The sequence below is a fragment of the Dichotomopilus funicola genome (assembly GCF_033296635.1).
Source record: "Dichotomopilus funicola strain CBS 141.50 unplaced genomic scaffold C8A04scaffold_8, whole genome shotgun sequence".
NCBI classification, from domain to species: Eukaryota; Fungi; Ascomycota; class Sordariomycetes; order Sordariales; family Chaetomiaceae; genus Dichotomopilus; species Dichotomopilus funicola.
The window spans coordinates 217,593-243,644 of NW_026944029.1; the positions used below are offsets into that span (position 1 = coordinate 217,593).

Below are 26,052 nucleotides of genomic sequence, written 5' to 3' on the forward strand. Positions count from 1 at the left end.
CTCAGGAGTAGGCCTCCCCTCTCTAGATTTGGTACGAATTATTGCTCGAGCTTCTCAACAACCAAAAACGAACTCCTCGGCCCAGCCACAACACCCGTAACAACCTCCCCAACCCCCAGCACCGAGTCCAAATCAACCCGAATCCACCGCCTCGTCGATTCCACCACCCCCGGTACCCCCAGCTGTCCGTTCCCATTCTGCCCTATCACAAACACCTCCCCGTCTGTTGTTAATACTAGGATGTGTGAATTACCGACTGCGACGTCTATGATGTCTTTTTCTTCTTCGTCTCCCTCGTTCTCACCCCGCGGCACATCATCCGTGGTGTCAGTGCCGGTGCCGGTGATGATAACAGGACAGGGCGTGCCAGACAGGACGTCAGCTCCCAAGAAGGGGAACCGTCCCGAGTGGCCCCAGATGTACAGGTCGTTTCCTGCTGTCAGGGCTGCGAGCACATAACCGCCGGCTGCGATCTTGGTGATGGGGCCTGTGGGGAGGTCGGATAGGGAGGAGAGGGGGGTGGGTGTTGATGCTGGGCTGTTTTCATCTTACTTTAGCTCATCGTTTTGGTTTAAGGAACGGGGGAGTTAGGTACCTCTCATCGGTGGGCTCCCGGCCGAGACAGGCTGTGTACCGCTCGTCGCCCCATGTGTAAACCTGGCCGGTGGAGGAGAGGGCGGCGAACCCGGTGTCGTGGGCGAGGAGATGGGTGATGTTGGGGAGGTTGGGGAAGGTAGTTGGGGGTTTGTTTTGAGCCTTGGGGGCGTTTAGTAGGAAGTTTGGTTGGGAGGTATGGGAGATATCGGAGATATGGGAGAGGAGGTGGTGGATGGATGGGTATTGGTGGATGGTTTCGTGGCCGTCGTGGACTGAGATGATGTAAGTGAGAGTTAGATCTGTGATTTACATAGTAGGGATATGTCCGGTTCGGACTTTGGGTACATTACCCACTACGATGCCATTGGATGCTTCGGCAAAGCCGTCGTAGACTTTTGGGTTGGTTGCGTGTAAGCTGGCGTGGTCGGATGGGACTAGCCCGGCTACTTTGGTCTGGCCATTTTTGAGGACAACTAACACCGAGAGTCAGTCTTGAGAGGCTGGCTGACCACTCAGAACAGATAGTTGTCCGAGTTACGAGTCCTCTGTTTCCGTTTTCTTTCGGTGATTTACTCTTCAATTGGCCCTTTTACTCCCACGCTTACCCCCCTCCTACCTCGCTACTTTTTGAAGACTCACCTCGAGTGTATGACAAAAATGGACGGACAATCTCAACTTCGTCTCGTAACACGCAAGTGAACGACGAGAAGTCGTCTGATTCGCCCACGCCCGGGACGTCAAATCCCAATTGGTTCCAGGCATTGAACCCCGTTGCGTATAGCACCATGCCTAGAAAAGAGATCTCCCCCACTTCCAAATGACGATTTAGTCTCGGCGTTTGTCAACCGTCCAGAAGTGGAAGCGGTAGCTCTTTCCTCGCTTGGTAAGAACAAAAGGAAAGACCTTGAAAAGGCGGGTGCGATGGTTGAGCGGATGAGGGGGGTAACTCATCGCTGACGAGTCCAGTCCCCTGTGGCCCCGCCTGTGTGTTGCCCGCCTTTTTGACCCCCGCGGTATCCCGCAGGAAGTGCCGTAGAAACAACCAAACTTCCATGCAATCGTGACATCCACTGTGATGCACCAACGCCAATCTCCTTGTCCATTCCTTATGCGATGATCTACCAAATGCAATAACGGTATGTGAGTCACTCCGCGGCTGCATGCAGCGGCTCACTCAGTTTTGTTTGTTTGTCGTTTTCCCTCTGGCCAACTTTACCCCCCTTCTCGCCAAGCAATACCACTCATAGCAAGGATCCCAAAACTCATTCACACACTTCTTCCCAATGTAGTGGCCGGACGTCTTAGCGGGGTTCCTCCAGACAGGGCTACCGAATCTTTGAATGAATGGTGCCCTCGCGAGGTATGGCTCTCGAGGCTACCGGGCTGCTTCCAGAGCTGTTGGCCTCCGTAATCGTCGTCGGCGATGGTGGGCCTCATCGCAGAGAGGCAGTCTCGCAGCAGCAGCCAGGCAGCTTGATAAAACCGGCCTCCTTCGGGGCTTTCCCAGCTCCCAAAAGCTGATGAAACTGAACAAACGACAAGACGAAAAAATCAGGCAGATGAGGAAAAAAACAGCATTGTCAGAACCACCAAGGCAACGACCGAGTTTGCGCTCGGCTGGCCGTGTAAGATTCCAAGTGAGCTCAATTCCTCCTTCTCGAGCGGTACTCCATCGACGCCCCCACACCTCGGACTTCAAGGTTGGTTCTAGTACGTATGTACATGTAATATACCTAGTCACCACCACCACCACCTCCAAGTGCCAGGTCAACGCCAAGACGCGTCATACGGCGTTGACAACCAGATTTTCGTGAAAAAAATTCTAAATCTCTGATGTAGGATCCTCCCGCCGTTTCTAGAATAGGAAAGAAAACACCCCACAATACAAACCATCCCAGGCCTGGCGCGGCCACCACGCAACGCGGCGCCTCGTGGCCTAACTCGTGGCCTAACCGAGTTCTGGCTTTTCTCAGCGGTGTGCTTGGCCGGATGACCAACATCACTACGTCGTCGTCTCCCTCCTCCGACCCCGGCACCGGTAGTAGTGGTGCCGCTGGCACTTCCGGGGGGGTGGTACCGCCGATGCCCGGTAACGGTGCGGGGGGGCTGCCGGCGGGGCGCCATAGACGGGGGATTATTATTGAAGAAGAGTCGGATGCGCCTTCTGAGAGCGAGGATGGGTCTACTGCTAGTTTTAGTAGTGACGACCGGCTCTCGGAAGCTGGAGAGACTGCCAGTGCTCTGAGCAGCAGCAGTCCTCTTGAATCGGACGAACCGCTTGACGTCGTGATACCTGCTGTGAAGATGACGGCGAGGGCGTATCAGTTGGAGATGTTGGAGGAGAGTCTGAAGCAGAATGTTATTGTTGCGGTATGTTGCTGGTTATGTGTGTTCCTCTTGTGGGGGGTGGTTTGCTGACATCTTGACATTGGGTATTAAGATGGACACGGGAAGTGGGAAGACACAGGTGTGAGTGAGCTAGATATGGTGGCCGTGGTATCATTGGATCAAGGCTTATGCTGGCGCAGTGCAATTCTTCGCATTCAGAAGGAACTCGAGAACAGCGACAAGGTTAGTTTGAGTATTTCCTTCTCACCGTGGTTACTATGGTGTTAACATCTCAGATCGCCTGGTTTCTGGCCCCGACGGTAGCCCTGGCTGAGCAGCAGTACGAAGCCATCCGGGCGCAGATTCCCGGCGTGCAGTCCAAACTCATCCGCGGGTGCGACAATGTGGACGCCTGGTCGACCAAGCCGGGCGTGTGGGACGCCGTCTTGTTCAACACACGCATCGTGGTGTCGACGTACCAGATCCTGTCCGATGCTGTGGCGCATGCCTTTGTCCCGCTGGCGTCTATTGGGCTTATTGTTATCGACGAAGGTGTGTTGAGCCCCATATTGATGACCCTGGCTGGACATTTATCGTTTGGGGGTTTGAGCGTTCGATTGACATGCTGTAGCACACAATCCGGTTAGGAAAAACCCGGTCGCGAGACTCATGCGCGAGCACTACGCCCCCAACAAGGCCAGGGGCCTTCCCGTTCCACACATCTTGGGGCTCACGGCCAGCCCCCTCATGACGTCGAACCTGGACGACCTCGAAGTGCTCGAGAACACGCTGAACGCCATCTGCAAGACGCCGAGCAAACACAGGGACGAGCTACTGGCGCAAGTCAACCGGCCGGAGATGAGAACCGTCTCTTACGGAGACGGGACAGACGCCGACGCCCCGGTACCGGACACGCCGACTATGACGAAACTAAAACGCGCGTACCAGAGCCTGGACCTCCGGGAAGACCCCTACATCCTCCACCTAAAAGCCAGCAAATCACAGCGGGACCGGGACAAGCTGAAGAAGGCGATCATGACCAAGAAGACGTACTCTCGACTGCAGATGGAGTCATTCTGCAACCGGGCCAAGGAGATGTGCAAGGTGTTTGGGCCGTGGGCGGCTGACTACTACATCCACCGTGTCATCGTCAGCTTTCTCCAGGACCCCATCGCGCCCAGCCAGCCCAACGACAGCCTGGCCGAGCAGGAACGCAAGTACCTGGCCGCCGCGTTCGCGCAGGTGGAGGCTGAACCACCCTCTGGGCCGCCGACCGATCTGTCCGCCCGCGTCGACGCCTTGATCGGTACTCTCGAAGCACACCCGGGCAACCCGATCGGGATTGTGTTTGTCAAGGAGCGAGCGGCCGTTGCGGTGCTATCCCACATCCTCGCTGTCCACCCCCGCACAGCCGGGCGGTACCGCGTGGGCTCGATGGTGGGCACGTCCAAAGTGCCGAACAAGCGGGACGACTTCCTCGATCTCAGCCAAAAGGACTACTTGCTCTCTCTGCAGGCGTTCCGCAAGGGCACGATCAACTTAGTCGTGGCCACCAGCGTGCTGGAGGAGGGCATCGACGTGCCGGCGTGCAACTTGGTGATCTGCTTCGACGAGCTGAGCAACCTCAAGTCGTTCATCCAGCGCCGGGGGCGGGCGCGCATGGCGGCTTCACAGCTGTATCTGCTCGTGCAGAACGAGTCAGATGCGGCAACCCGCGATTGGCAGAATCTGGAGAGGGAGATGAAGAAGAAATACGAGGACGACATGCGGGAGAACCAGCGGCTTGAAGCGATCGAAGACAACCGCGGTGGTGGTGACGGCGAAAGCGGGTCCGTCGAGGACTACCCAGTGCTGCGCAACGACGAAACAGGAGCCCAGATCACGCTGCTCGACGCCCGACAGCACCTGGAGCACTTCTGCGCCATCCTCTCGACGCGCAAGTTTGTAGACTGGAGCCCCTTCTTCATCGTGCACGATCTCGACGGCAACCCGGTCGATGCCCACACTCCCGGGCTACGGAAAGCCACGGTGCACCTGCCTGTGTCTCTGGCACCGGAGCTGAGGACGTTTAGGAGCCTGTTTGCGTGGTCGTCTGAGGCTAATGCTATCAAGGATGCTGCGTTTCAGGCCTACAAGGGGATGTATGAGGTTGGACTGGTCGGGAAGCATATGCTGCCGATTCGTGAGACGGATCTGTTGAAGGAGGTCGAGCCGCGGGCTGGGCTGGCGGCGGTGAGGGAGCAGATGAATCCGTGGCCGGCGGTGGCACAAGGATGGAAACGGGTGACGGATCGTGGGGATGAAGCTGCTGTTGCTGCTGGGGGTGATAATGCTGAGGACAATACCCTCATCTCGAGGGCGAAAGTCACGATATCAAAGAACGACGGCACGGCTAGTGCGGACATGGAGATCTCGCTGCCCGTCCCGATCCCGGACATGGACCCGTTCGATATCTTTTGGGGGGATCCTGTGGGCTGGCGAGTGAGCATGCAACGCGGCAGCGGTATCAGCAGCAGCAGCGGAACAGACATGGTCAGAGAAGACAGCCAGCCAGATCACTCATCAGCACTGCTCGCATCCGCCTTTGGACACCGGTGGAAGATAGACGATACCAAAACCTACCCCGTCCGGTTCACATCCCCCGACCGAGACCTACGCGCTATCTCAGACGACCCGCCCCTCACACCCGAAGCGATAGCCACGATGGGACAATCAACCCATCTAGTCCGCGACAAACTTAACCAAAAACACCCCTACTTCTACCTCTCCTGGCTCAACACCAAACCCTCCCCCGACCTCGTCCAAAAGGGATCCCGCGATTTGGAGGGCGCCCCCTCCGACGTCCCCTACGCCGTAGTCAAAGCCTGGCCTCGGCCCACCGGTTCCTTCCGCCCCCCTACCGCCAACACCATCGCCCTCGAAGCCCAAGCCGCCGCCGACTCCGCAGCCGATCCGACCACTGGCGTCGCGCGGCCCTACCCGCGCGTGTTACCGGCCGAGAACCTGTATGTGGATAGTACTCCCGCGGTGTATGCGTATGTGGGGATGATGGCGCCTGCTATTACGCATGCGCTGGAGTGGTACTTCGTGGCGAAGGATTTGTTGGAGTCGCGGTTGGAGGGGACGGGCATTGGGGATGTCGGGATGGTGGTGACTGCTATTTCGACTAGTGGGACGAGGGGGCCGAGGGATTATGAACGCGTGGAGTTTTTGGGGGATTCGATTTTGAAGTTGTGTACCACGGTGAATTGCTCAGCGAACTGTATGTTTTTTTTTTCTTTTTCTCCGTTACCCCTTTTCCCCTTTCCCCTTCTCCCTTTTCTCCCTCCAAACTTGCCCACCTACAATAACAGGGGATGGAAGTGAGTAGACCCAAACTAACTAACAAAATAGACCTCATGTACCCCGAAGGCTTCCTCTCCCCCCTCAAAGACAAAATCGTCTCCAACGCCCGGCTATTCCGCGCGGCCGTCGACTTCGGCCTAGACCGATACATCCTCCATAAAGCCTTCACCCTCCACAGATGGCGACCGACCTACATCGAAGACCTCCTCGCCAGTCCACCTTCGGCCACAGGCGTCCGACAAATGTCCACCAAGACCCTCGCCGACGTCGTCGAGGCCCTCATTGGCACGGCCTTTTTGAGTGGTGGCATGTCTAATGCTTTGGCCTGCACCTCACTCTTCTTGCCTGACATTGAGTGGAACAGCCTCGAGCACGGCCGGGAGGTGCTGTATAACGAGGCGCCGCATGATGAGGAACTGCCTGTGACGATGCGTCGCGTTGAGGAACTGATCGGGTACACTTTCACCAAGAAATCCCTGCTGGTAGAGGCCATGACCCACCCGTCGTGTAACGGCCCCGGTATCCGCGCGTCGCTAGACCGGCTGGAATTCTTGGGTGATGCTATTCTGGATTATGTCATTGTCAACAAGCTGTTCTCGTTGTCCGACCCGAAGCCGCTGGAGAACTCGGAGCTGCACTTGTTCCGGACAGCCTTAGTCAATGCCGATATCCTGGGGTTTATGGTGTTGGAATGGTGTCTCCCAGCCGATGGCCCCCCTTCTTCCACTGCAACCACCACCAACAATGGACAAAAAACACCAGACGTCAACACCAACTTCCTCCCCGCCCACCTCCACCCTACCACAACCCCCATCCCCCTCTGGACCTTCCTCCGCCACGCCTCCCCCGACCTCGGCGCAATGCAACAAGCCACCATCCTCCGGCACGCCTCCCTCCGCGGCCCCATCCTCCACGCCCTGCACCACGGGCCCAACTACCCCTGGGCATTGTTCGCTCACCTCCAACTCAACAAATTCTACTCGGACATCTTTGAGTCGGTGCTAGGCGCGGTGTGGGTGGATTCCGGGTCGTTGGAGGCGTGTGAGCAGGTAGTGGAGAAGAGTGGGCTGGGCGGGTTGTTGAGACGGTTGGTTGCGGGCGGGGTTTGGTGTTTACATCCGAAGGAGGAGTTGGGGATTTTGGCTGCTCGACTAGCTAGTAATGCTGCTGGAGGTGCGGCCGGGGTCGGAACCGGGGGAGGGGGTGTGGAATATCGAGTTGAGACCGAGGTGTTGGTGACTGATGGAGTAAGTGATGAAAAGGAGAGAAAAGAACGGGAGGAAGAAGGGGTGGTGGGAGAGACGGAACGGTTGTTTAAATGTGAGGTTGTTGTTGGAGGGGAGGTGGTTGGGCGGGCGACGGGGGCTGTGACGAAGGAGGAGGCTAGGACGAGGGCGGCTGAGAAGGCTTGTGCGGTTTTGAAGGGGAGGGCGAGTAAGAGTTGATGTGTTGTTTGGATGTGGTGGATTTAAATGTAGAGCTGCAGTTGGAAATGTGAGGGTTCGGGCTGGGGTTATCTCGAGTGTTGAGAATCAAGCTCCTTTTCAGTATCATTGAGGCGCTTGTAACAAGAATGAGATGGTTGGCAATACAATCGATAACACAGTCAAAAGTGTGGTTGATAACACCAAGTTCCCAACACACCTGATCGGACGTATACCTTCCTTCCTCCCTCTCAAATCCCACACAGCCCTTTATAACCCACCTTTCCGCAACCAATTCCCACCAGCCCCCCCATCCGGAAAATGACTCCCCGACCGCGGATGGCGCATTTGGGGGGGGGGCGCGGGTATCAACAAATATGCCCGTTATACCGCGGCCCGGGTTCGATCCCCGGATGATGCACCGAGTAAAATCTTTCGGGATTTTCGTAACCGCCCCCCATTCCTTGACCCCTACGGGGGATTGAGATGATGGGGCGGTGAGCTTTTTTTTTTTATTTTTTTTTATTTCTTTGTCACTCACTACCAAGACAATAACAACTAAGGTACAATTGCCTGCCTCGTCGGCGGCGTGGTCTGGTTTATTGCTGCATGTAGGTCGAGTATAATCGGTGGTCATCACCAATTTTTACCAGGGGTCTAGGGTTAGGGTTCTCACCCCAAAATTATGATAAGCCTATCGGCTTCGATCTTCACATCATCCACGTTTCTCGACAGCAAGTCCGAATGCGGCGTCCATTTGGATAACGAGATTTCCGTGATGATTTTCTCCCAGCATTGTAAAGGGGCAAAAGAGACTCACCGTTTACACGGCAATTTTCGGTGGCTCGTAGGCAATGACTAACTGTACGATTTCATCCAGCCATGTTTTGATTCTGTCCTCTGTATTTGTACCACCGTCAATTCCCGGATACCATCCCTGACGTCCATCTTTCCAGTCCACCATTCACCCACCAGCTTTTTCCGGCGCAACGACACTCCTTTCCCAACCGTTTTCCTGCACCCCAATTCGAAGATCACCACTGCAACAAACACTCACCCTCCCAGCCGCGCGGTTCGCCCCCGAAGACGATCATACCCGAGACGTCGCCTGTATTGCGCGGCCAAACCCACTTCTGTACCCTCGCCAACCCTTTCAACGAACGACAAGGCAAGGCCCCGTCGCGAACAGACCCGCGTCCCGCATTTACCCATCCCGACCTGCACAGATCAGATCTCCCTCGCATTGATACCCGGCGCAGGCGCGCCGGCATTGTGGGTTCAATTTAGGCCGCGGGAGTCCTTCCCGGCCCACCGACTCCCCTGACACAAAAAAACCGCCCGCCCACGACGATGCATTTCGCCCTCCCCCCACGAAAGACCTCGCGACCGCCACCCTACCTCCCCCGAACATCCCACCTGCCTGGGCTTAGGAGAACGCGGCTGAAGCTGATCGCGCTGGGTGGGCTTTTCTTTCTCGCGTTGATATACTTGATCACACGGTCGGGTGGTGGTAGCAGCAGACATGGGTTGCCGGCGGCACGGGTGCCCAAGGGGAACCCGCCGGTGGTGATTGTGACGGTGCTGGATTCGACGAAGTTTAGTGGGACGTATTTGCAGACGGTTAAGCAGAATCGGTTGCAGTATGCTGAGAAGCATGGTATGTACATACGCCAGAATCCATGAGACACGTCTTGGGTTCATCAACACGAACTAACGTACTGAGTTAAAACACAGGCTACCAAACGTTCCTCGCGAAAATCACAGACTACGACCTCGAGGGCTCGCCCTTCTCTTGGACGATGGTCGTCGCCATGCGCGACGCGCTGACCAAGTTCCCCGACTGCCACTACGTGTGGTTCCTCGACGCCAGCAGTCTGATCATGAACCCGAAGCTCAAGATCGAAGAGCACGTTATGCCGTCGGCACGACTGGAGGAGTTGATGAGGAAAGACTTGCCTGTGGTCCCGCCCGACAGTATCATCAAGACGTTTAGTCACCTGCGGGGCCAGGACGTGGATTTGGTGATTTCGCAGGATAAGGAGGGATTGTCGACGAGCAGCTTTGTGGTGCGGAACGGGGAGTGGGCGCGGTTCTTTTTGGAGACGTGGTTTGGGCCGCTGTATCGGAGTTATAATTTCCAGAAGGCTGAGGTGCATGCTCTGGTACGTGCCCTATATCGATCTCTACGAGTATAGCGCAAAAGACTTGAGCTAACACAGACTTTTGATTTCTAGGAACACATGGTACAATGGCACCCGACGATCTTATCCCGCATGGCTGTCATCGACCAACGCACCATCAATTCGTACGCCAAGGGCACCACAGCGGAGGAATACAAAGACGGCGACTTGGTCGTGGGCTTCCCGGAGTGTGTTACGGTTGGGCCGCAAGAGTGCGAGACTCGGTCCAAACCGTTTGCACAGGCGTGGAAGAGGGTGTTTGAGAGTGTATAATTGCCAAAAGAAGGCTGGCTCAGAGGTTACGGAACACCGCGTCATCCTTGCCCAGTGGCTATGGTTAAGGCTGTGGTGGCTGAACTGTGTGGGGGACTTGGGATATAGCAAAATTAGGGGCGTTTTGGGTCGGCATTCGGGGCAGGACTGGTGGTCGGTTAAGGTCTTTTCCCCGACAGGTGGGTTCCGGGAGAAAGCTTGACGCCACGAGGAGAGGTCATCGGAGTAATATAGATCCTTGCTAGGAAGTATCGGGCGGCACGACAGATCTAGAGGTCTCCCTTGCCTCAAGGACAATCAGGCAGGAGGAATGCCGGCGATGTTTTGGGAAGTCCACCAAACCATGGACAAATGTTAGTGGTAACTCGTATAATGTATCCATCACATCACATTACCAAGCATTAAGCAACGCCACGGCCCGATTTAATCGATCAGTCTCCCCTCCTACTACGTTGCATGTCTCCTTGAGGCAGGTGCCGACAAAAGAACACATCCAGTCGACGACAACCTCGCATCACGAGACATACATTGCTCCCCCATGAACCCCGCGAAGTGCATTCATCAAAGACATTTCCAACTCACTCCGTGCATATCCCCTCCGTCCCCGGTCCTCCTAGCCACCACCCAGAAGAACGGAACGAACTAATAACTTCCGCTTCCGTGTGTCCGATGACGGTCGCACTCCAAAGGCGGGGTGTACAGAGTTCTAATGCGACCCGAGGGTCGTATCCAACACAATGGAATTTGTCCCGGGTATTCGTTTACCAGCGGGGCCCGCCGTGGCCCGTTAGGTAGCTTGGAAGTGACGAGGTGACGAGGTGACTTTCGGGTGACACAACAAGCGAGGAAAAGGTCACGGAACAAAGCCACATCTACCTAGCGTGGCAGCCGATCACCTTTAAAAAGGTGCAGGTGGGTTTGGTCAATAACGTAACAGGAAAAAAACCGTTGGAGCGTTGGAGCAACGCCTGTGGGTTGGAAGGCTTGAGGAAGGTGTGAAGAGGCCCAAGAGGGTAATGTTGTCTTGGGACGGGGCTCCGCGGGGTACGTTCTAGGCATGTGAAAGCCCGGATAGCGGCATGGGTGGGGCACCGAGACATGCAGCTACAGGGCATCCCGGGACGCCGCGGGGAGCCGAGTGCCCGCGGGCCAGCAGCCCAGCATGCTATGCGGGCGGGTGATTTTTCCCAGTGTGGGGGAATGGGGGGAACGAGGCCCGAAAAAGAGCCGCGCAAGCGAAATGCTGTGCGGTTATTGGAGAATTGAGGCCAGGCCGTGGTTTTGGTACGGGGGAAGGGTGCAAAATAGGGCCAAGGCCGAGCAGGGGTGCGGTTTGGGAGAAAGTGGGTTGCTTTCATCAATTGCTTGTCCGTTCCGGGCTCCATTCGCGATTTCCATTCCAGGTTTGGGGTCTTTATCCCGCGATTCCCGAACGTCGGACTCTTTCTTTTTTTTTTGTTCTCGTGTTTTCCTCGCCCTCGAATTTTGGGGACAAGACGGCCTCTCACTTGACGGAGAAACGGACCAACAAGCCTACGGACGAAATACTCGACGACGCCGGATTGCTGATACCTTCTCGAATTCTTGACGACATTTCCCTGTCCGCCGCGAACGATGCCAGGAACTTCGCGCATGCCCATCAGCTTGCGCGATGGGTTCAATAATGTTCGGAAGAGGTCCCAGGGCGGGAATTTGTTGGCGATGCTCAACTTGGATCTGTCAGTAGATTTGCTTCTCCCAATGCCCTCCATTTTTTTTTGTCTGTCGCTTCTTTCTGCGCCGCATCCCGTCCGGTCCGGCACCTTGCTGCAGCTCGCCGGCCAACCTCGGCACGCAATCTATTTTATTGTCCGAAGCGTGGCACAGCAGTATCGCCAATTGCGCTCGGAGAACCACCATATGAAACGCGCACACAGAATTACAAACAACAGTGAAGCTAACCGACTTCAATCAACAGAATCCGTCACATCGTCTTCTTCTTTTTCGTCCTGCGATGGACCCGGCGCGTCCTGTGGAAGCTCAAGGGCCGCGGCCTGCTGGGCACGCTGATCGAGCTGTACACCGACGCGCGCCGCATACTCTACGGCTGGTTCCTGCGCATGCCCGGTGTGCGCACTCAGGTGCGCAAGCAGGTTGACAGCGCCCTCGCCAAGATGCAGACCAAGCTCATCCCGCCCGGCGCCAACCGCTACGTCACGCTGCCCAAGGAGGGCTGGACCGAGGAAGCGGTGCGCAAGGAGCTCGAGACGCTCGCTACTATGGACCACACCCGCTGGGAAGAGGGTTATGTCTCGGGCGCCGTGTACCATGGCGAGGATGAGCTTCTGAGGCTGCAGACGGAGGCGTATGGGAAGTTTACCGTTGCGAATCCGATCCATCCGGATGTGTTCCCGGGCGTAAGGAAGATGGAAGCCGAGGTCGTGTCGATGGTGTTGAATCTGTTCAATGCGCCGCAGGGCGCGGCCGGTGTGAGCACCAGCGGTGGGACGGAGAGTATTTTGATGGCGTGTTTGAGTGCGAGGCAAAAGGCGTATGCCGAGCGTGGTGTCACTGAGCCGGAGATGTAAGCTTCTCTCTTCCATGTTTACTCCCCCCTTCCCCTTTTTATAGACCGAGCATACTGACAAACTCCAGGATCCTCCCCTCGACAGCACACACAGCCTTCCGCAAAGCGGCCAAGTACTTCAACATCAAGGTCCACCTCGTCGCCTGCCCCGCGCCCAACTACCAAGTCGACGTCCGGCGCGTGGCCCGCCTAGTCAACAGCAACACCATCCTCCTCGTCGGCTCCGCCCCCAACTTCCCGCACGGCATCGTCGACGACATCTCCGCGCTCTCCAAGCTCGCCCTCAAAAAGCGCCTCCCCCTTCACGTCGATTGCTGCCTAGGCTCCTTCCTCATCCCCTTCCTCGAAAAAGCCGGCTTCGAATCCACCCCCTTCGACTTCCGCCTCAAGGGCGTCACCTCCATCTCCTGCGACACCCACAAATACGGCTTCGCCCCCAAAGGCAACAGCACCATCCTCTACCGCACCCAATCCCTGCGCACCTACCAATACTTCGTCGACCCCGACTGGTCCGGCGGCGTCTACGCCTCCCCCGGCATCGCCGGCTCCCGCCCCGGCGCCCTCACCGCCGCCTGCTGGGCCAGTCTCGTCAGCGTCGGCGAAGCCGGCTACCTCGACTCCTGCACCCAAATCGTCGGCACCACCAAAAAGATCCTCCAACACATCCAATCCTCCGCCATCCTCTCCCCCGAACTCGAAGTCCTCGGCAACCCCCTCGTCAGCGTCCTCGCTTTCCGCGCCCGCACCCTCAACGTCTACGACTTTGCCGATGCCATGTCGGCGCGCGGGTGGCATCTCAATGCGCTGCAGGACCCGCCGGCGATTCATGTATCCATCACGAAGCCGATTGCGAAGGTGTGGGAGCGGCTGGTGGCGGATTTGGAGGCGACTGTGGAGGCGGAACGGGAGAGGGAACGGGTGAGGGCTGTGGAGGGGAAGAAGACGAGGGGTGGGCAGGATCAGACGGGGGATACGGCGGCGTTGTATGGAGTGGCCGGGTCGTTGCCGAATAAGAGTGTGGTGGTGGACTTGGCGAGTGGGTTTTTGGACTTGTTGTATAAGGCGTGATTTTTCTTTCTTTGTTGTTTTTTTTCACCTACCTCCGTTTTGCGTTGGGTTGTTTAAGTTGTTGTTGTTGTTGTATTTCTCAAGCTTTGTGTTTATTTCTGCATTTTCTTCTCTTTCTTGTCTCGATTTTGCATAGTCTCTTGTTGCATGGCCGAAAAAGGGAGGTTGTTTTTGATCAGAGAAGAGTATGTGCCTAGCTAGGTACGTAAGTGAGACGCCAGTATTCTGAATAGTCGGTTTTGGAAGGAGAGATACACTATAGGCAAATAAAACAATCATACTACCCTGCCTTTACGACCGCACACTATTCGGTCAAGACGGCTTTTTTCTCTATATTTATTTTGACTCTGTCCTAGCCGTGTGCTATGCATAGAAGTAGTCCGCCGCTAGACTTCAGATGTGGAGTGAGCTATGTACCAGCACAACACTACCTAGATAATAACAGCAAGGGGGCAGACAACATCCAACAAAGTACACAGAGAATCACGATATAGAACACTCCCCTTCCTCTCTCAGGTAGGCAAGGTACGCGCTGTCGAATCCATATCCACACTGATCACTGTGACCCACCCGCATACCAATCACCCCAAAACCACCACAACCCATAACCTCAAATGCTCTTCTTATGTTTAATTTATCGTTACATGACTACTCATCTCCCATATTCTTCTTCCCTACAATAACTACAGTAAAGTTAGGTGTCAGGTGAGTTATCTTCCCCACCCAATCCTGGTATATCAAAACAGGCCATCGCATATATGCATTGCATCTGTATGTGTGCGTGTTGCGTATGTATGTGTATGCGTTGTGCTTGGCCCTGCCCTGGCCTCGTTTCTTCTTTCTTTCTATGTGCCTTGGTCCTTGCAATCCCAGGTCCCCATGGTCTGGCCAGCCGCGCTCGATCGCCATGTAGACCATCGTAGACCAGTCCGGATTTGTTTGGGACAGGACGAGGGGGGAGTGGGTAAGCTCACGGAGTTCTTCAAGCGAGCCAACAAGCAAGCGCAAAGAAACCCCTCGCCACCCTTCCGTCCCGGCGTCTGATCCTCCCCCAGAGGAAACAGGTCGACATCCTCGCCCCTCTAAAGCTCACTGTCGCTTCCCCGTGCCGGAGGAAAATGGCGTTTCTTCTTCCCCTCAACACCACCATCGGTGCGGCAGCCACTACTACCACCATCATCGTTATGATCCGCGCCATCATTCTGATGCCGCGCCTTAAAAATAGCCTCAACATCGCCGACCTGTCTGCGCTCGGGAATTTCGAGCGGGGCCGGGTTCTTGAGACGCTTGCGCATCAGGTATCGCATAGGCAGCGTCAGTCCTCGGGGCTGCGGCTGGCTATTACTGCCGGTGAGTCCCCTCGTGACGGCTGGTTCCTATTGGAGCGGCTCGGATGAGCTGGAGAGGCGGTTTAGGTGGAGGTAGACGTCTGTGCCGTAGCTAAAGGGGGACAAGGGTTAGTATCGAAGAGGAGAGTTGAAACAGTGGAGAAATTGAAAACATACCCCTCCATGCTGATCAACTTGAGGTCGCCGCCAAAGTACCGCGCGTAGAGTCGTGATATGGGCAGGCCGTAACCAAACCCAGCCATGGGCGCTTTAAAGTCGCTCTTGTCAAAGTCCGGGTCGAGATTCGGCGTCCGGTCGACGGTGGTATACATGTAGGTCCACACCAGCGGGATAGCGCTGCGGGGGATTCCGCCGCCCTCGTCCGACACCTTGATGGTGATGTCCTCTTTGCCCTCGGCCACGATCACCTTGGTGACGGGGAACTCTTGCTTGTCCTGGCCGTGGGTCTCGACAACGGCGCGCAGGGAGTTCTTGAGGGTCTCGAAGAGCATGTGCGACAGGTGGCCCGGCACGTACATGAAGTTGAGGGCTGGGTCGCACACGAGCTGAATCTTGGGGGCCTCGAATAGGCCGTAGTGGTCCTCGCACACGAACCGGGCGTTTTCGATGGCTTCCTGGGCCAGGTCCTTGACAAAGGTCTTGGTGCAGATTATGCCGACGTAGGACGGGTCGCGGTAGTGGTTCTGGTCGGTCAGGGCGATGTGCTGGCCGATGAGCATGCGTATCCCGATGCGCGACATGTAGAAGCGGTCGAGGAAGGCTTGGATGTTGTGGTCGATCTGCATCCGTTGCCGCTTGCGCTTGTACTCTAGGATGCCCTGTGCCATGGTGGTAACCACGCTGTCGTGCCGCCTCTTGATGCGATGCAGGGCCTGGGAAAACTTCATGTTGTACAGCTGCAGCTCGGGCGGCCAATCGCCCGTGTCGTCCACCATGGCGAAGTATCTCCTCGTAGCGGAGAACTTGTTCTTGCCCCAGCCGTTCCCGTTCCCGTTGGCACTTCCGTTCCCGTTCCCGTTCGCAGTACCACCCCATGAATTGTATTGCCCTTCTTCGATACTCGGGTTCGGTGTCGCCTGGCTCAGTAATGTGCCTTTCCCAAATTTTGTCGGCCGCATCAACCTCTCCTTCACTTCCTTTTGCAGGTCGGGTCGAGGTAATGTTGTGATTTCCTAGAGACCACAACACTCTGGTGAGTCACTCGTTATCCCAGACTCACAAGGCGGGGGCGGGGCCGATGATTTGTGCGTACCTCGAACGACTGTGCATACCAATCCGCCACCTTCTTCACCGAGGGCATCTCATTGAGCCCGTCCGGAAGGGTCTGAAGCTCTTGCACGCGATGGGCCAGTCGGATGGGCAACTCCTCGGCAAGGAATTGTGACGCACGGAAGAGGGTCCCTGGGCGCCGGCGTGCCGGATCAGCAACAGAATAAGGCAACGAAAAACAAACCCCGCGAGTTGTGATTTTGGCGGCCTATCATATCAGCAAAGGGGGATCTGTGCACTTACCGGTCGACGGCTTCTCGCCAAACTGGACCATCTGGCGCAGACTCACGCCCGTAGCGGGGAAGCTGGCATAGTGACGGATAGTATCCATCAACCGCTCGCTTCCTTTCCACGCCATGTTGACTGCTTGGGCGGCTTAGGCAGCGCCAATTGGTCTCTGTGGGTGATGGTCTTGTTGTGTGGTGTGCAGCATGGGTGCAAAGAGCAAAGAGAAAACTGCTCGGCAAAGTATCAATGTTTCGGCTCAAGAATGAGTCGCGGTTGTTCTTCGATGCGCGGCGGGCGTTGTCGGCGTGGATCGGGACAGGGTCTCTGGGTGGGTGCTCGCAACTTTTAAAGCCGAGGCAAGCAGTCTCCAATGACGCAACAGCGTTTTCGTTCTCCTGGCGCGGGCAGGGAAGCGATGCACAGGACGAAAAATAAGAATTGCAGGGCGTAAAACAAAGCCAATTCCAAGACGGCTTGGCTTGTGCTGGCACAAAAGAGCAGTTCTTCAATATTGGTAAAAAAGAGGAGAGCGCGGATGGGCGGGGCACGGGATTGCTGAGGTACTCAAGTACTTGGAGTGCACTGTGGGGGAGGATCTGAGGTGCGTCAGATGCTCGTGTGCTTTCTCACTTTACCGGGGGTTGCCGCTGGAAGCTTCGGGGCAATGGGCGCAACCTCCAGGGTTAACTTTAGCTTAGCAGAGGTGACTCGGCAAAGAAAACCCCACCGTCAAGGTCCCTTCGCGCGCTGCTCCCCAACTGCATGTGCCTCTTCTTCTACCGAAAGCGTCACAACGGCCCAGGGTGCTCGTGGCCAAACCCTGGTCTTTGGCAGCCTGCACCCCACGGCTGTCCTGCGGCGGGGCCAATGGAAGCATTGATGGACCATTGATGTCGTCTTGCTTTCCAACCCTCTTGCCTACCTCGGGGAAGTAGCACAGAGAAGCCGAGTGAACATTCACCACCAACATAGCGCCAGAGAAGTGTGCTGGCCGGGTTGCGTATTGGAATCAGGGATGTAGACAGGTGAGGCATATTCAGGACGCGCCATTTCCCATTTCCCATTTCCCCTTTCCCCTTTCCTCAGCAGGGGCTGATCCTGTTTCGCCGTGCTGATGCATCAATGGACCATTCTCACCACCAAGGCAACTAACTCCGCTTTCTGTGGCTTTGTGGTTCATAATCAAGCATAATCAATGAGCTGGAGCTTGGTATTGTTTCCCGTTTTGGGGGTAGCCCCATACCATGTGCGTATTCCGTCCAGTGTTTGGCGCGAGCGTGGTGAAAAGAGGCTTGCCGGATCTCATGGGCATCTCCTGGCTGCAGAAATCTTGGAACTGTTCAAGATTAAGTTTCGATGCCGAAGAGTAGCGGCCCGCATGCTCCAGCTTGGCGTTGATCCAGGGTCATGTGGTGCTTCCTGGCCTGTTGCGGTTCGACTTCTCGGAATACTGTAAATAGAATGGATCACCGGAATTGACGGAACACCAAGACACATTGTTTTTTTTCCACAGTACATTCAAAAATGAGAGGTAGACTCGATGTGTTGGGCACTGTTGTTTATAGTTTCTTCGAGTTTCCCCAAGCCCCTAGTGTAAGTTCGAGGCATGTCCACGATGAGACAACGACTGGGGAGCAACTCCATGTCTCGGTTTCCCCATCCAAGTCCTCGGTGATAAATCGCCGAAGCCGTCGGGCGGGCGGACAGGCTCGGGCGACTTCACCAGCGCTGCAAGGCTTCGTCGTTGTTGACTGGCGCATCCAGTTGAAACGGTCCCTGGTCTTCGACTTCAGCGTCTGCAACGTGCTGAGTGGTTGCGACAACACCTCACTGCGTCACATTACTTGGGAAATAACGTAAAGTGGGGTTACAGCTAGGCGCTATTTCGAATAAGGTTGGCGGTTGGAGAGGCTCAACTTGGAGATCCAACCATCAGCGAAGTGAGCCCCAAAGCGGAAAGACGGAGAAACGAACGACTGGCGGGGCCAAAATCAAGCCTGAAGCAGAAAGGGGAGAGACGGAGAAAAAAAAAGGCAAAGGCTGGGGGAAAGACCCTTGGCACAAAATTGGGCAAGAAGTGTGGGGATTTCCGCCGGAACGGACCCCCGTGATTGGCCGCAGGAGCTCCGGGGACAACGCATTGGTTGAAGCCTCCACTACGGTCGCAGTTTGTTCACCTGGACAACACACCAAGTGGGGCTCCCGAAGAGGAAGTGGATGAGGTGGACAAAAGAATCGTCGGTCGAAGCTTCGATTTCAATGCACGGCGTGCCGCTCGAGATAACATCCTGGGAGTCGAGAGCAGAATCTGCTGCGTTGGAGAAAAAAAAGAAGAAAAAAAGACAGAGCTGGCGATCGCGAGAGAACAGAAGGACATGACCTGAAGGGTCCGACCGGGGTTTTTTCTGAAATTTTGAGTTGAATTTCCGGGTTCTGTTCACCGCAACTCAATCCGGCGCAACTCTCACTCTCAGCGCAACTCGACTGCAACCCTCTTTCAGGGCGGGCTCTCACCTCACCTCGACTCGACTCGACTCGACGAGAGCCTCACATTCTTTTCGCCTTTGCGGGCGCACCACAACACACAAGATGCACGACCCAGACGACGATGCTCCCGGGTCAAGCGACGACTGGGAGTTTACGCCCATGTCCCCGTCGATTTCGTCGCTCTCCTCGTTTGCGCCCGAGGAATACTCGTTACCTCTGCACCAGCACCTCGCAGAGCCATCCACTCGCTATCTTCCCGCTCAACTCTCACCTCCACAAACCTCCCCACGACGACGACAACCACCACCATCACAACACCAGCAGCAGTCACGAATCCCGACCTTCAACCATGGCGCCCAGTCCGAATCCCCGTCCCTGGACCGGTTCCGCCAGAAACAGCGCACACCACCGCAGAAACACCCAGTCCGCACGCCGACAGCCATAACGACGACACATCCGCCCAACGGCATGTCCATCCCTTACCTCCACACACCCCCACCAACTTCCCCCCGACGAAAACCAGGTAACCTACTCTTCGCCAACCCGTCGTCAGTCGCAACCAGGACCACCATCACGTCCCCCAGCGCCCCAGATGCGCAACTCACTCCCCGCGGTCCAACCACCGCAACATCCTCCTTCTCCTCCTCCACAACAGCCAACAGCACCACAAACACCAACCACAACACCGCAGCCACCCCGGGCCCAACCTCCCCCACCAAACCCCCCAGCCACGCCAGTTTCACCAGCGGCAGCAGCAACAACAACAGCCTCATCAACATCAACATCAACCGCAGCACCTCCAACCTCAGCCGCGCCAGCACCCGCAGCGGGGCCCCTCTACCAGGCGGTCTGCGCCTGCACATGGGCACGGGAACGGGTGTTGGCGTGGGCCTAGGGTCCGGATTGCCGGTGTCGCCTTTGCCTACGCCGGCTTCGGCGTCTTCTTGGTTGCATCGGGGAGCCTTGCCGGGGCCGAGGTTTGTTTCTGGGGTTGGGGTGGAGGAGAGGTCGGGGTTTTCGCCTTTGAAGGCGGGGAGTATGGATGTGTTGGGCGGGTCGGACGAGGATGAGAGACGAAGGAGTTTGGACCAGAGTTTGAATTTGAGTTTGAGTTTGAGTCAGGGGTGGAGTGATCTTGGGGCGGCGCAAGTGGATGGGGCTGGTGCCGGGGAAGAGGAAGAGGAAAGGGTAGGGAAAGAGGAGGAAGAGGAGGCAGAGGAGGCAGAGGAGGCCGAGGAGGAAGGACCAGGGTCGTCGGTTGGGAATGAAGAGGGATCATCATCCGTGGGGAATAGTCAACGTAACAGTTGGGATAGTGTCGCAACCGTAAGGGAAGAGCCCGGGCGCGGGCACGACTACTATGATTACGAAGTTGAAGGGTCGAATACCCACATCGGCGACGGATCAGACGGGTACATGTACAAAGACCGCGATTACCTCCTCCGGCAGTACGCCACATCCCCCGAACGCAGCGCCAGTTCCCGAGGGTACACCACCGACTCTCGGGCTTATGACCTAGGAGAAAGCCGAGGCCACACACCAAACCACCTCGACCGGCCTCAGGACTCCTCCTCCCCCACCTATGCCGACGGCTGGCTCAAGCCTGAGAAGACAACAGGCGGGGTCCGGTTCCTCGAGATCCAGAAAGAGGCCGCGTCGCAGCACAACATCGACGTCAAGGACATGCAGGAACCAGAGCCGACAGGAAAATGGGATAGAGGCCTAGAGCGAATCCTCGAAGAAACCCAAGAGACAGAAACCGCCGGAGACACGCTGCCGCCGGGCAGGGTCATGCTTATGGAGCGGCTGTGCGATATGGTGCAGAAGCTGTCGTCGGTGCGGGTCGGCGGGGGGATGGAGGCGGATGTGATTGATGTGTTGAATGCGAAAGTGGAGGAGATGGAGGATTTGTTGGTGTTGGCTGAGGAGACGGCCGAGGCGGAGGCTGGGGCGGACGGGAGTGAGGGGGGAGAGGATGATGGACGTGAGAAGGAAGAGGTGGAGGAAGAGGGGGGAGAAGAAGAGGGGGGAGAAGAAGAGGGGGGAGAAGAAGAAGGCAGGGAGGATGATGATACCAAGGCTGAGGCGGAGGCGGAGGAGTTGTCCGAGATCAAACTCCCGCATCAAAACGACCAGCCAGAGGGAGAAACAGAGGAAGCACCAAAAGAAACGGAAACATCCGCCAACGAGCCCGACTCCAAAGAAGACGACGACGAAACCTCACCCCCCCTCCAACTCTCCCCCCCCGACATCCGCGACCTCACAACTCCCCTCCCCTGGCTCACATCAACCTTCAAATTCTCCGAGTCCCTCGACGTCTCCCCAACCCGCTCCAACCCCGAACTTGCCGCGGCCACCAACGAGGCCCTTGAGGCAGCCAAGCAGGCCGCCCAAGCCCAAGCTGACATGGCCGAGCGCGTAGCCCGGGAAGCGGAACGCCTGAATGGCGAGCTGGTCCGCGTTGTCAAGGGGCTGCGGGCGCGCAGGGAGGAGTCTGATGTACGTATCTTTTTTTCTCTCACCCTCCCTTTCCTTTGTTTATGATATATGTTAACGCAGTATAGCACCTCCACTCCCTCCTAATCAACCGCGCCGAATCAGCCGCCACCCGCATCCTCGACCTCGAACAAGAAATCTGCGATCTCGAAGACGACATTTTGTCAGGCGAATCTGAACTGCGCCATCTCCGCCTCAAACTGCGCGCCGTCGAAGCACTGTGCCATGATCTTTTAGTCCCGCATTCCGGCACCGACCCTGAACTTATCCGCTGCATTGACAACTGGAAGGCGGACTGGGTGCTGGTGCGCGATCGCATGCTGGCAAGGAAGAGGGGGCGGACGGAGAGGAGGGCGAGGTTGTGTCGCAAGGGGTGTGTGATTAGTTCGTTGGAGGAGCGGGAGAGCAGGGGTGCTAATCCCATCACCTCTACTCCTGCTTCGACTTCTGCCGCTACCTCTGCTGCTTCTGCTTCTGCTTCTGCTGCTGCGGGCACAACTACTGTCAAACTGAACGCTTCCCCAGTCGTGGACGCCGTAGCAGCAGCTGCAAAAGCAAGGAAAGGGAATAAGACCAAAGAAGGCGGGAGGAGGAGGTCAGGGAGATTAGGCGGGTCGTCGCGACGGGGTAAGGGGAGTGCCCCCGAGGCTGAGTCGGCTGAGTCGGCTGGGAGGAGAGTTGATGATGATAATAACACGATGGAGGATGTAACGGGCACAACGGGCACAGAAACAGAGACAGAAACGATGACTAGTTTAGGCGGGCTATCGATGTCCGTTTCGATGATGGGGTTGGGGGGGACTGGTCCACGGCACTGAGAGGGCGGAGTTAAAGAGTTGGATGGATTTGGAGGCGGAGGTGGTGGGGTAGGGGGGAAGGGAAAGGGGGGGTTTACGACTCTTTGACGGCTAGGCGGATCAGGTCAGGTTCATGTCATGGCGTATCATCATACCCAGCCCTAGCACACAGCCACGTGGTGCCGCATCACGGACGGGGCCGGGACTGTGCGCGGGCAAGCGGGCAAGCGGGCAAGGAGCAAAGCAAGGGGCAAGGGGAAAAGGAGTTTGGGCCTATTTTCTGTATTCCTCAGGTCGGACTAACTGACTGTTTTCTCTCTTGGGACCATACCATGGATGATGGGTGGACTTCCTGTGATAGCGGGACTGCTTTACTTTCTTTACCTACATTTCATTCACATTACCTTCTCCTTCTCTTTTCTCTGACTTTCTTTTCTTTCTCTTGTGTTTCCTTCCCATCATTCACCGTCAGAAACATCCAGGTCCAGGACAAACAGAACTTGAACAGACCGGCACGGCTAGGCTCGCATCAAACTGCAAAAGGGCCGCAGAACACACCATTGGCTGCATAGTACTTACTAGGGGAGTTGTAATTTTTCTCATACGGGTTGAAACGGACATTTATTTGTTTGGCACGGAAGAAGACAGGACGGGTTTAGTTGGGATGCTTGCTATTTCACTGGGACGGGATGAGGTCGGGATGAGGTCGGGATGAGGTCGGGATGAGGTCGGGATGAGGTTTGCACGACCAAGGGAGGTAGCGTTTGTGGGGTTATACAACTAACTAATGCAAGGAGGGGTATTGTCAAGTCAGTTCACGACAACTTGTTTGGGAGAAAGGAGTCATCATACCGGACCGGTTTGCCGGTGTATCGGTTGGGAAAGGCATAGGCAAGGACAAAACGGACCACATCACATCACATCAGATCGGACCAAGCAAGCAAGTAAGCAAGCAAGCAAGCAAGCATATATATGGTAGTAGAACGGCGCACTCGATTACAGAGAGCAAGGATGTATAAACCTCAGGACTTTGGTTCATATAGCTCTACGCACTCTCTGGGTTTCCCACAGTTAAGCGAGACGACTCGCAAGTACTCGATACAGGGTATTTTCGAGACTTCAAAAGACACAAAAAGGAAAGAAGAAAGAAACGACAAACTACCCCGCCTGGCTGCCTGCCCCTCCTTGCCGGATATCATTCATCTTAAGTAGTTCATCCCACATCACCCGTTCATCCCAAGTCATTCAGCCATCTCATCTCATCTCATCTCTCCCCCACAAAACATAACAAAAAGAACCCCTCATATCTAAGCAGCCACCGTCCCATCCCGTTCCCCACTCTTCTCCCTGACCGGTGCGTCCTTCTCCCTCGTAAACACATCATCCGGCACATGATTCGGCAGCGTAGGCTTAACCGCATCCTTCCTAAACAACACCCACCTCTGCACAAAATACCCCATCTGCTTCACCCCATACGCGGCCTGCGACCGCAGCGGCACATCAAACACGCTATCCAGTTCCTCCAGCGTCTTCTCTTTTGTTTCCGGCACAAACAACAGCACCAGCACAAACCCAATGATATTCCACCCCGCGTACCATCCAAACCCGCCCTGCGGACCGAAAGATTCCAGCATGCTGGGCCAGGTGACGGCTAGCACAAAGTTGAAGAACCAGGTAGTGGCCGTGGCGAGGGACATGCCGATGGGGCGGATATACAGCGGGTAGGCTTCAGCGGAATAAGTGAAGGGCACGGGGCCTTCGCCGGGGGAGTAGACGACACCGTAGAGGTAGATGCCGAGGGCGATGCAGGCGATGTGGGCGGTGGATTCCTGGGGAATCCAGAAGGAGAAGCCGGTGAAGAACATGAAGAGGGCCATGAGGGGGAAGGTGGTGAGGAGGAGGTTGCGGCGGCCGAAGGTGTCGATGGTGTAGAAGGCGGGGAGGGCGAAGAGCCAATTGATGACGCCGAAGCCGAGGGAGGCGGAAAGGGCGACGACGTTGCTGGCGCCGGCTTCGACGAAGATTTCCGAGGAGAAGTAGGCGATGATGTTGACGCCGCAGAATTGTTGCATGAACATGACGACTTCGGAGGCGACCATGGCGTTGCGGTTGCGGCGGATGGTGAAGAACTCCTTGATGCGGTTGCTGCGGCCGATGGACATGGTCTTTTTCTCGGTTTCGAGGAGGGTGTAGGTGTAGAAGAGATCGCGAGCGGCCTGGACTTTTTCGAAGCGCAGGTGGCAGAGCGAGGCGAAGGCATCACCATGCCGGTCCTTGGTGAGGTACCAGCGGGGGGACTCCGGGCACTTGTAGGCGAGCAGACAGACCACGACGGCCGGCAGCATGGCGGAGCCCATCATCAGGCGCCAGTTGAGCCCTTGCTCGATGCCGTGGTCGGGGACGAAGTAGAAGGCCAGATCGGCGATGTAGCCGGCCATGATGCCAAAGGCTGTCCACATTTGCCATTGCTGCGACGGGTTAGCATCGGTCTTACAACTAACCGCATATGTAACCAAAGTTCGAGAGTGAGAAGCTTACCATGACGAGAGCACCACGCAACTTCGGCGGCGAGCACTCAGCCGCAAACATCGGCGTAGTCGCCGACTTAGGCCCAATACCAAATCCCAGGATAAACCGGGCGAGGAACATGTGCCACCACGTGTTAGTGAAGGCCTGCCAGAAGCAAGCCAGGGCCGAGATCAGACAGGAGATGAAGACGGTGCCACGGCGGCCAAAGAGCTTGTTCATCGGGTCGGTGAGCCAGCAGCCCAAAAAGGCACAGCAGAGATAGGGGGCGCCGTTAACCAGGCCGACAAGCCAGGTGTCGCGTGACGCCTTGGTGTCGATGCCGAATTGCACCTTGTAAAAGATCTGCGCACCGTTGACGACGGTCTCGTCCATGCCCTGGACCGCGGCGCAGAGCGAGCAGACTATGTGTCTGTTAACATCACCTTCTCGTTTTACTATCCATGTGAAAGAGGAACTTACTAGCAACGACCCAGTACAGCATACTAGGGTTCGACCACTTGTGCGTCGTCTCCCGCACCAGCACCTCCCGCTCCCGCTCCGTAAGCTCCGGGATTTGGTCGTACTGCGTGTGGTCCCCAGCAATCACCGCGCCCAGGCGGAACGCCCGCATGTCCTCGTCGCTGGTCAGCCCGGCCAGCCGTGCGTAGTCCTCGCCCATTTTCCCGAGACGCTCGGCGCTGAGGCCGGCTAGCGGGTTGGCCAGCTGTCTCGAGGCAGCTAGGCGCTCCTGGGCGGCGTCCTTTTTCGAAGCCGAAGCTTCGGTGGGCTGGCCGGCGTGTTGTGTGCTCGGGCCATCACGGTGTTCTACTTCGGCCCCAGATGCCGAGTCGCTGGAGCGGTCGGCTTTCTTTTCCGGCTCCATGATGGGTCGGGGGAGATGTGATTCAGTGTGTATATGATCTTGTCTTATTCCCCAGGTGAATCAATGGTTTCTGTATGGACACAGTGAGGCGAGTCTGAATCAATTGGTCGACTATCAAACGACACGAGGCGGGGATGGATACTGGGGAGATCAACAGAGCAACGAGGTGTCAAGGGAGCTTCCCCAGGTTATAACCCTTCTCCAATTCCATGCCTGCAGGGTTCCGCCCGGTCTTTTGCCTTGGTTGGAAGAGG

At 56.5% G+C, this 26,052-nt stretch overlaps 8 protein-coding genes across 8 annotated transcripts; 4 read left to right on the forward strand and 4 right to left on the reverse strand.

Annotated features, from left to right (window-relative positions):
* Positions 1-38: 38 nt before the first annotated feature.
* C8A04DRAFT_9731 (E3 ubiquitin-protein ligase HERC2) lies at positions 39-1,384 on the reverse strand (the record flags this gene model as incomplete). The annotated part of the gene is made up of 3 exons (XM_062785602.1): positions 39-537; positions 596-869; positions 1,237-1,384. 3 exons carry the CDS (start codon positions 1,382-1,384, stop codon positions 39-41), a joined length of 921 nt encoding a protein of 306 aa, XP_062639834.1.
* A 1,295-nt stretch (positions 1,385-2,679) lies between these two features.
* Positions 2,680-7,715, forward strand: C8A04DRAFT_9801 (uncharacterized protein; the record flags this gene model as incomplete). Its single annotated transcript, XM_062785634.1, has 8 exons — positions 2,680-2,967; positions 3,038-3,066; positions 3,126-3,168; positions 3,222-3,477; positions 3,557-5,208; positions 5,263-6,187; positions 6,319-7,443; positions 7,543-7,715. The coding sequence occupies 8 exons, from the start codon at positions 2,680-2,682 to the stop codon at positions 7,713-7,715; spliced, it is 4,491 nt and encodes a 1,496-aa protein (XP_062639835.1).
* A 1,329-nt stretch (positions 7,716-9,044) lies between these two features.
* Positions 9,045-10,147, forward strand: C8A04DRAFT_34932 (galactosyl transferase GMA12/MNN10 family-domain-containing protein; the record flags this gene model as incomplete). Its single annotated transcript, XM_062782990.1, has 3 exons — positions 9,045-9,351; positions 9,429-9,856; positions 9,929-10,147. The coding sequence occupies 3 exons, from the start codon at positions 9,045-9,047 to the stop codon at positions 10,145-10,147; spliced, it is 954 nt and encodes a 317-aa protein (XP_062639836.1).
* Positions 10,148-11,761: 1,614 nt separating this feature from the next.
* On the forward strand, positions 11,762-13,781 carry C8A04DRAFT_25690 (pyridoxal phosphate-dependent transferase; the record flags this gene model as incomplete). The annotated part of the gene is made up of 3 exons (XM_062779651.1): positions 11,762-11,865; positions 12,105-12,710; positions 12,782-13,781. The coding sequence occupies 3 exons, from the start codon at positions 11,762-11,764 to the stop codon at positions 13,779-13,781; spliced, it is 1,710 nt and encodes a 569-aa protein (XP_062639837.1).
* A 1,082-nt stretch (positions 13,782-14,863) lies between these two features.
* Positions 14,864-15,088, reverse strand: C8A04DRAFT_25691 (uncharacterized protein; the record flags this gene model as incomplete). Its single annotated transcript, XM_062779652.1, has 1 exon — positions 14,864-15,088. The coding sequence occupies one exon, from the start codon at positions 15,086-15,088 to the stop codon at positions 14,864-14,866; it is 225 nt and encodes a 74-aa protein (XP_062639838.1).
* A 69-nt stretch (positions 15,089-15,157) lies between these two features.
* C8A04DRAFT_25692 (mitochondrial branched-chain alpha-ketoacid dehydrogenase kinase-domain-containing protein) lies at positions 15,158-16,757 on the reverse strand (the record flags this gene model as incomplete). The annotated part of the gene is made up of 4 exons (XM_062779653.1): positions 15,158-15,221; positions 15,287-16,302; positions 16,383-16,531; positions 16,643-16,757. 4 exons carry the CDS (start codon positions 16,755-16,757, stop codon positions 15,158-15,160), a joined length of 1,344 nt encoding a protein of 447 aa, XP_062639839.1.
* Positions 16,758-19,216: 2,459 nt separating this feature from the next.
* On the forward strand, positions 19,217-22,428 carry C8A04DRAFT_9734 (uncharacterized protein; the record flags this gene model as incomplete). Its single annotated transcript, XM_062785605.1, has 4 exons — positions 19,217-20,263; positions 20,342-21,613; positions 21,679-22,021; positions 22,340-22,428. The coding sequence occupies 4 exons, from the start codon at positions 19,217-19,219 to the stop codon at positions 22,426-22,428; spliced, it is 2,751 nt and encodes a 916-aa protein (XP_062639840.1).
* A 1,286-nt stretch (positions 22,429-23,714) lies between these two features.
* Positions 23,715-25,798, reverse strand: C8A04DRAFT_25694 (uncharacterized protein; the record flags this gene model as incomplete). The annotated part of the gene is made up of 3 exons (XM_062779654.1): positions 23,715-24,875; positions 24,946-25,337; positions 25,396-25,798. The coding sequence occupies 3 exons, from the start codon at positions 25,796-25,798 to the stop codon at positions 23,715-23,717; spliced, it is 1,956 nt and encodes a 651-aa protein (XP_062639841.1).
* Positions 25,799-26,052: the final 254 nt, after the last annotated feature.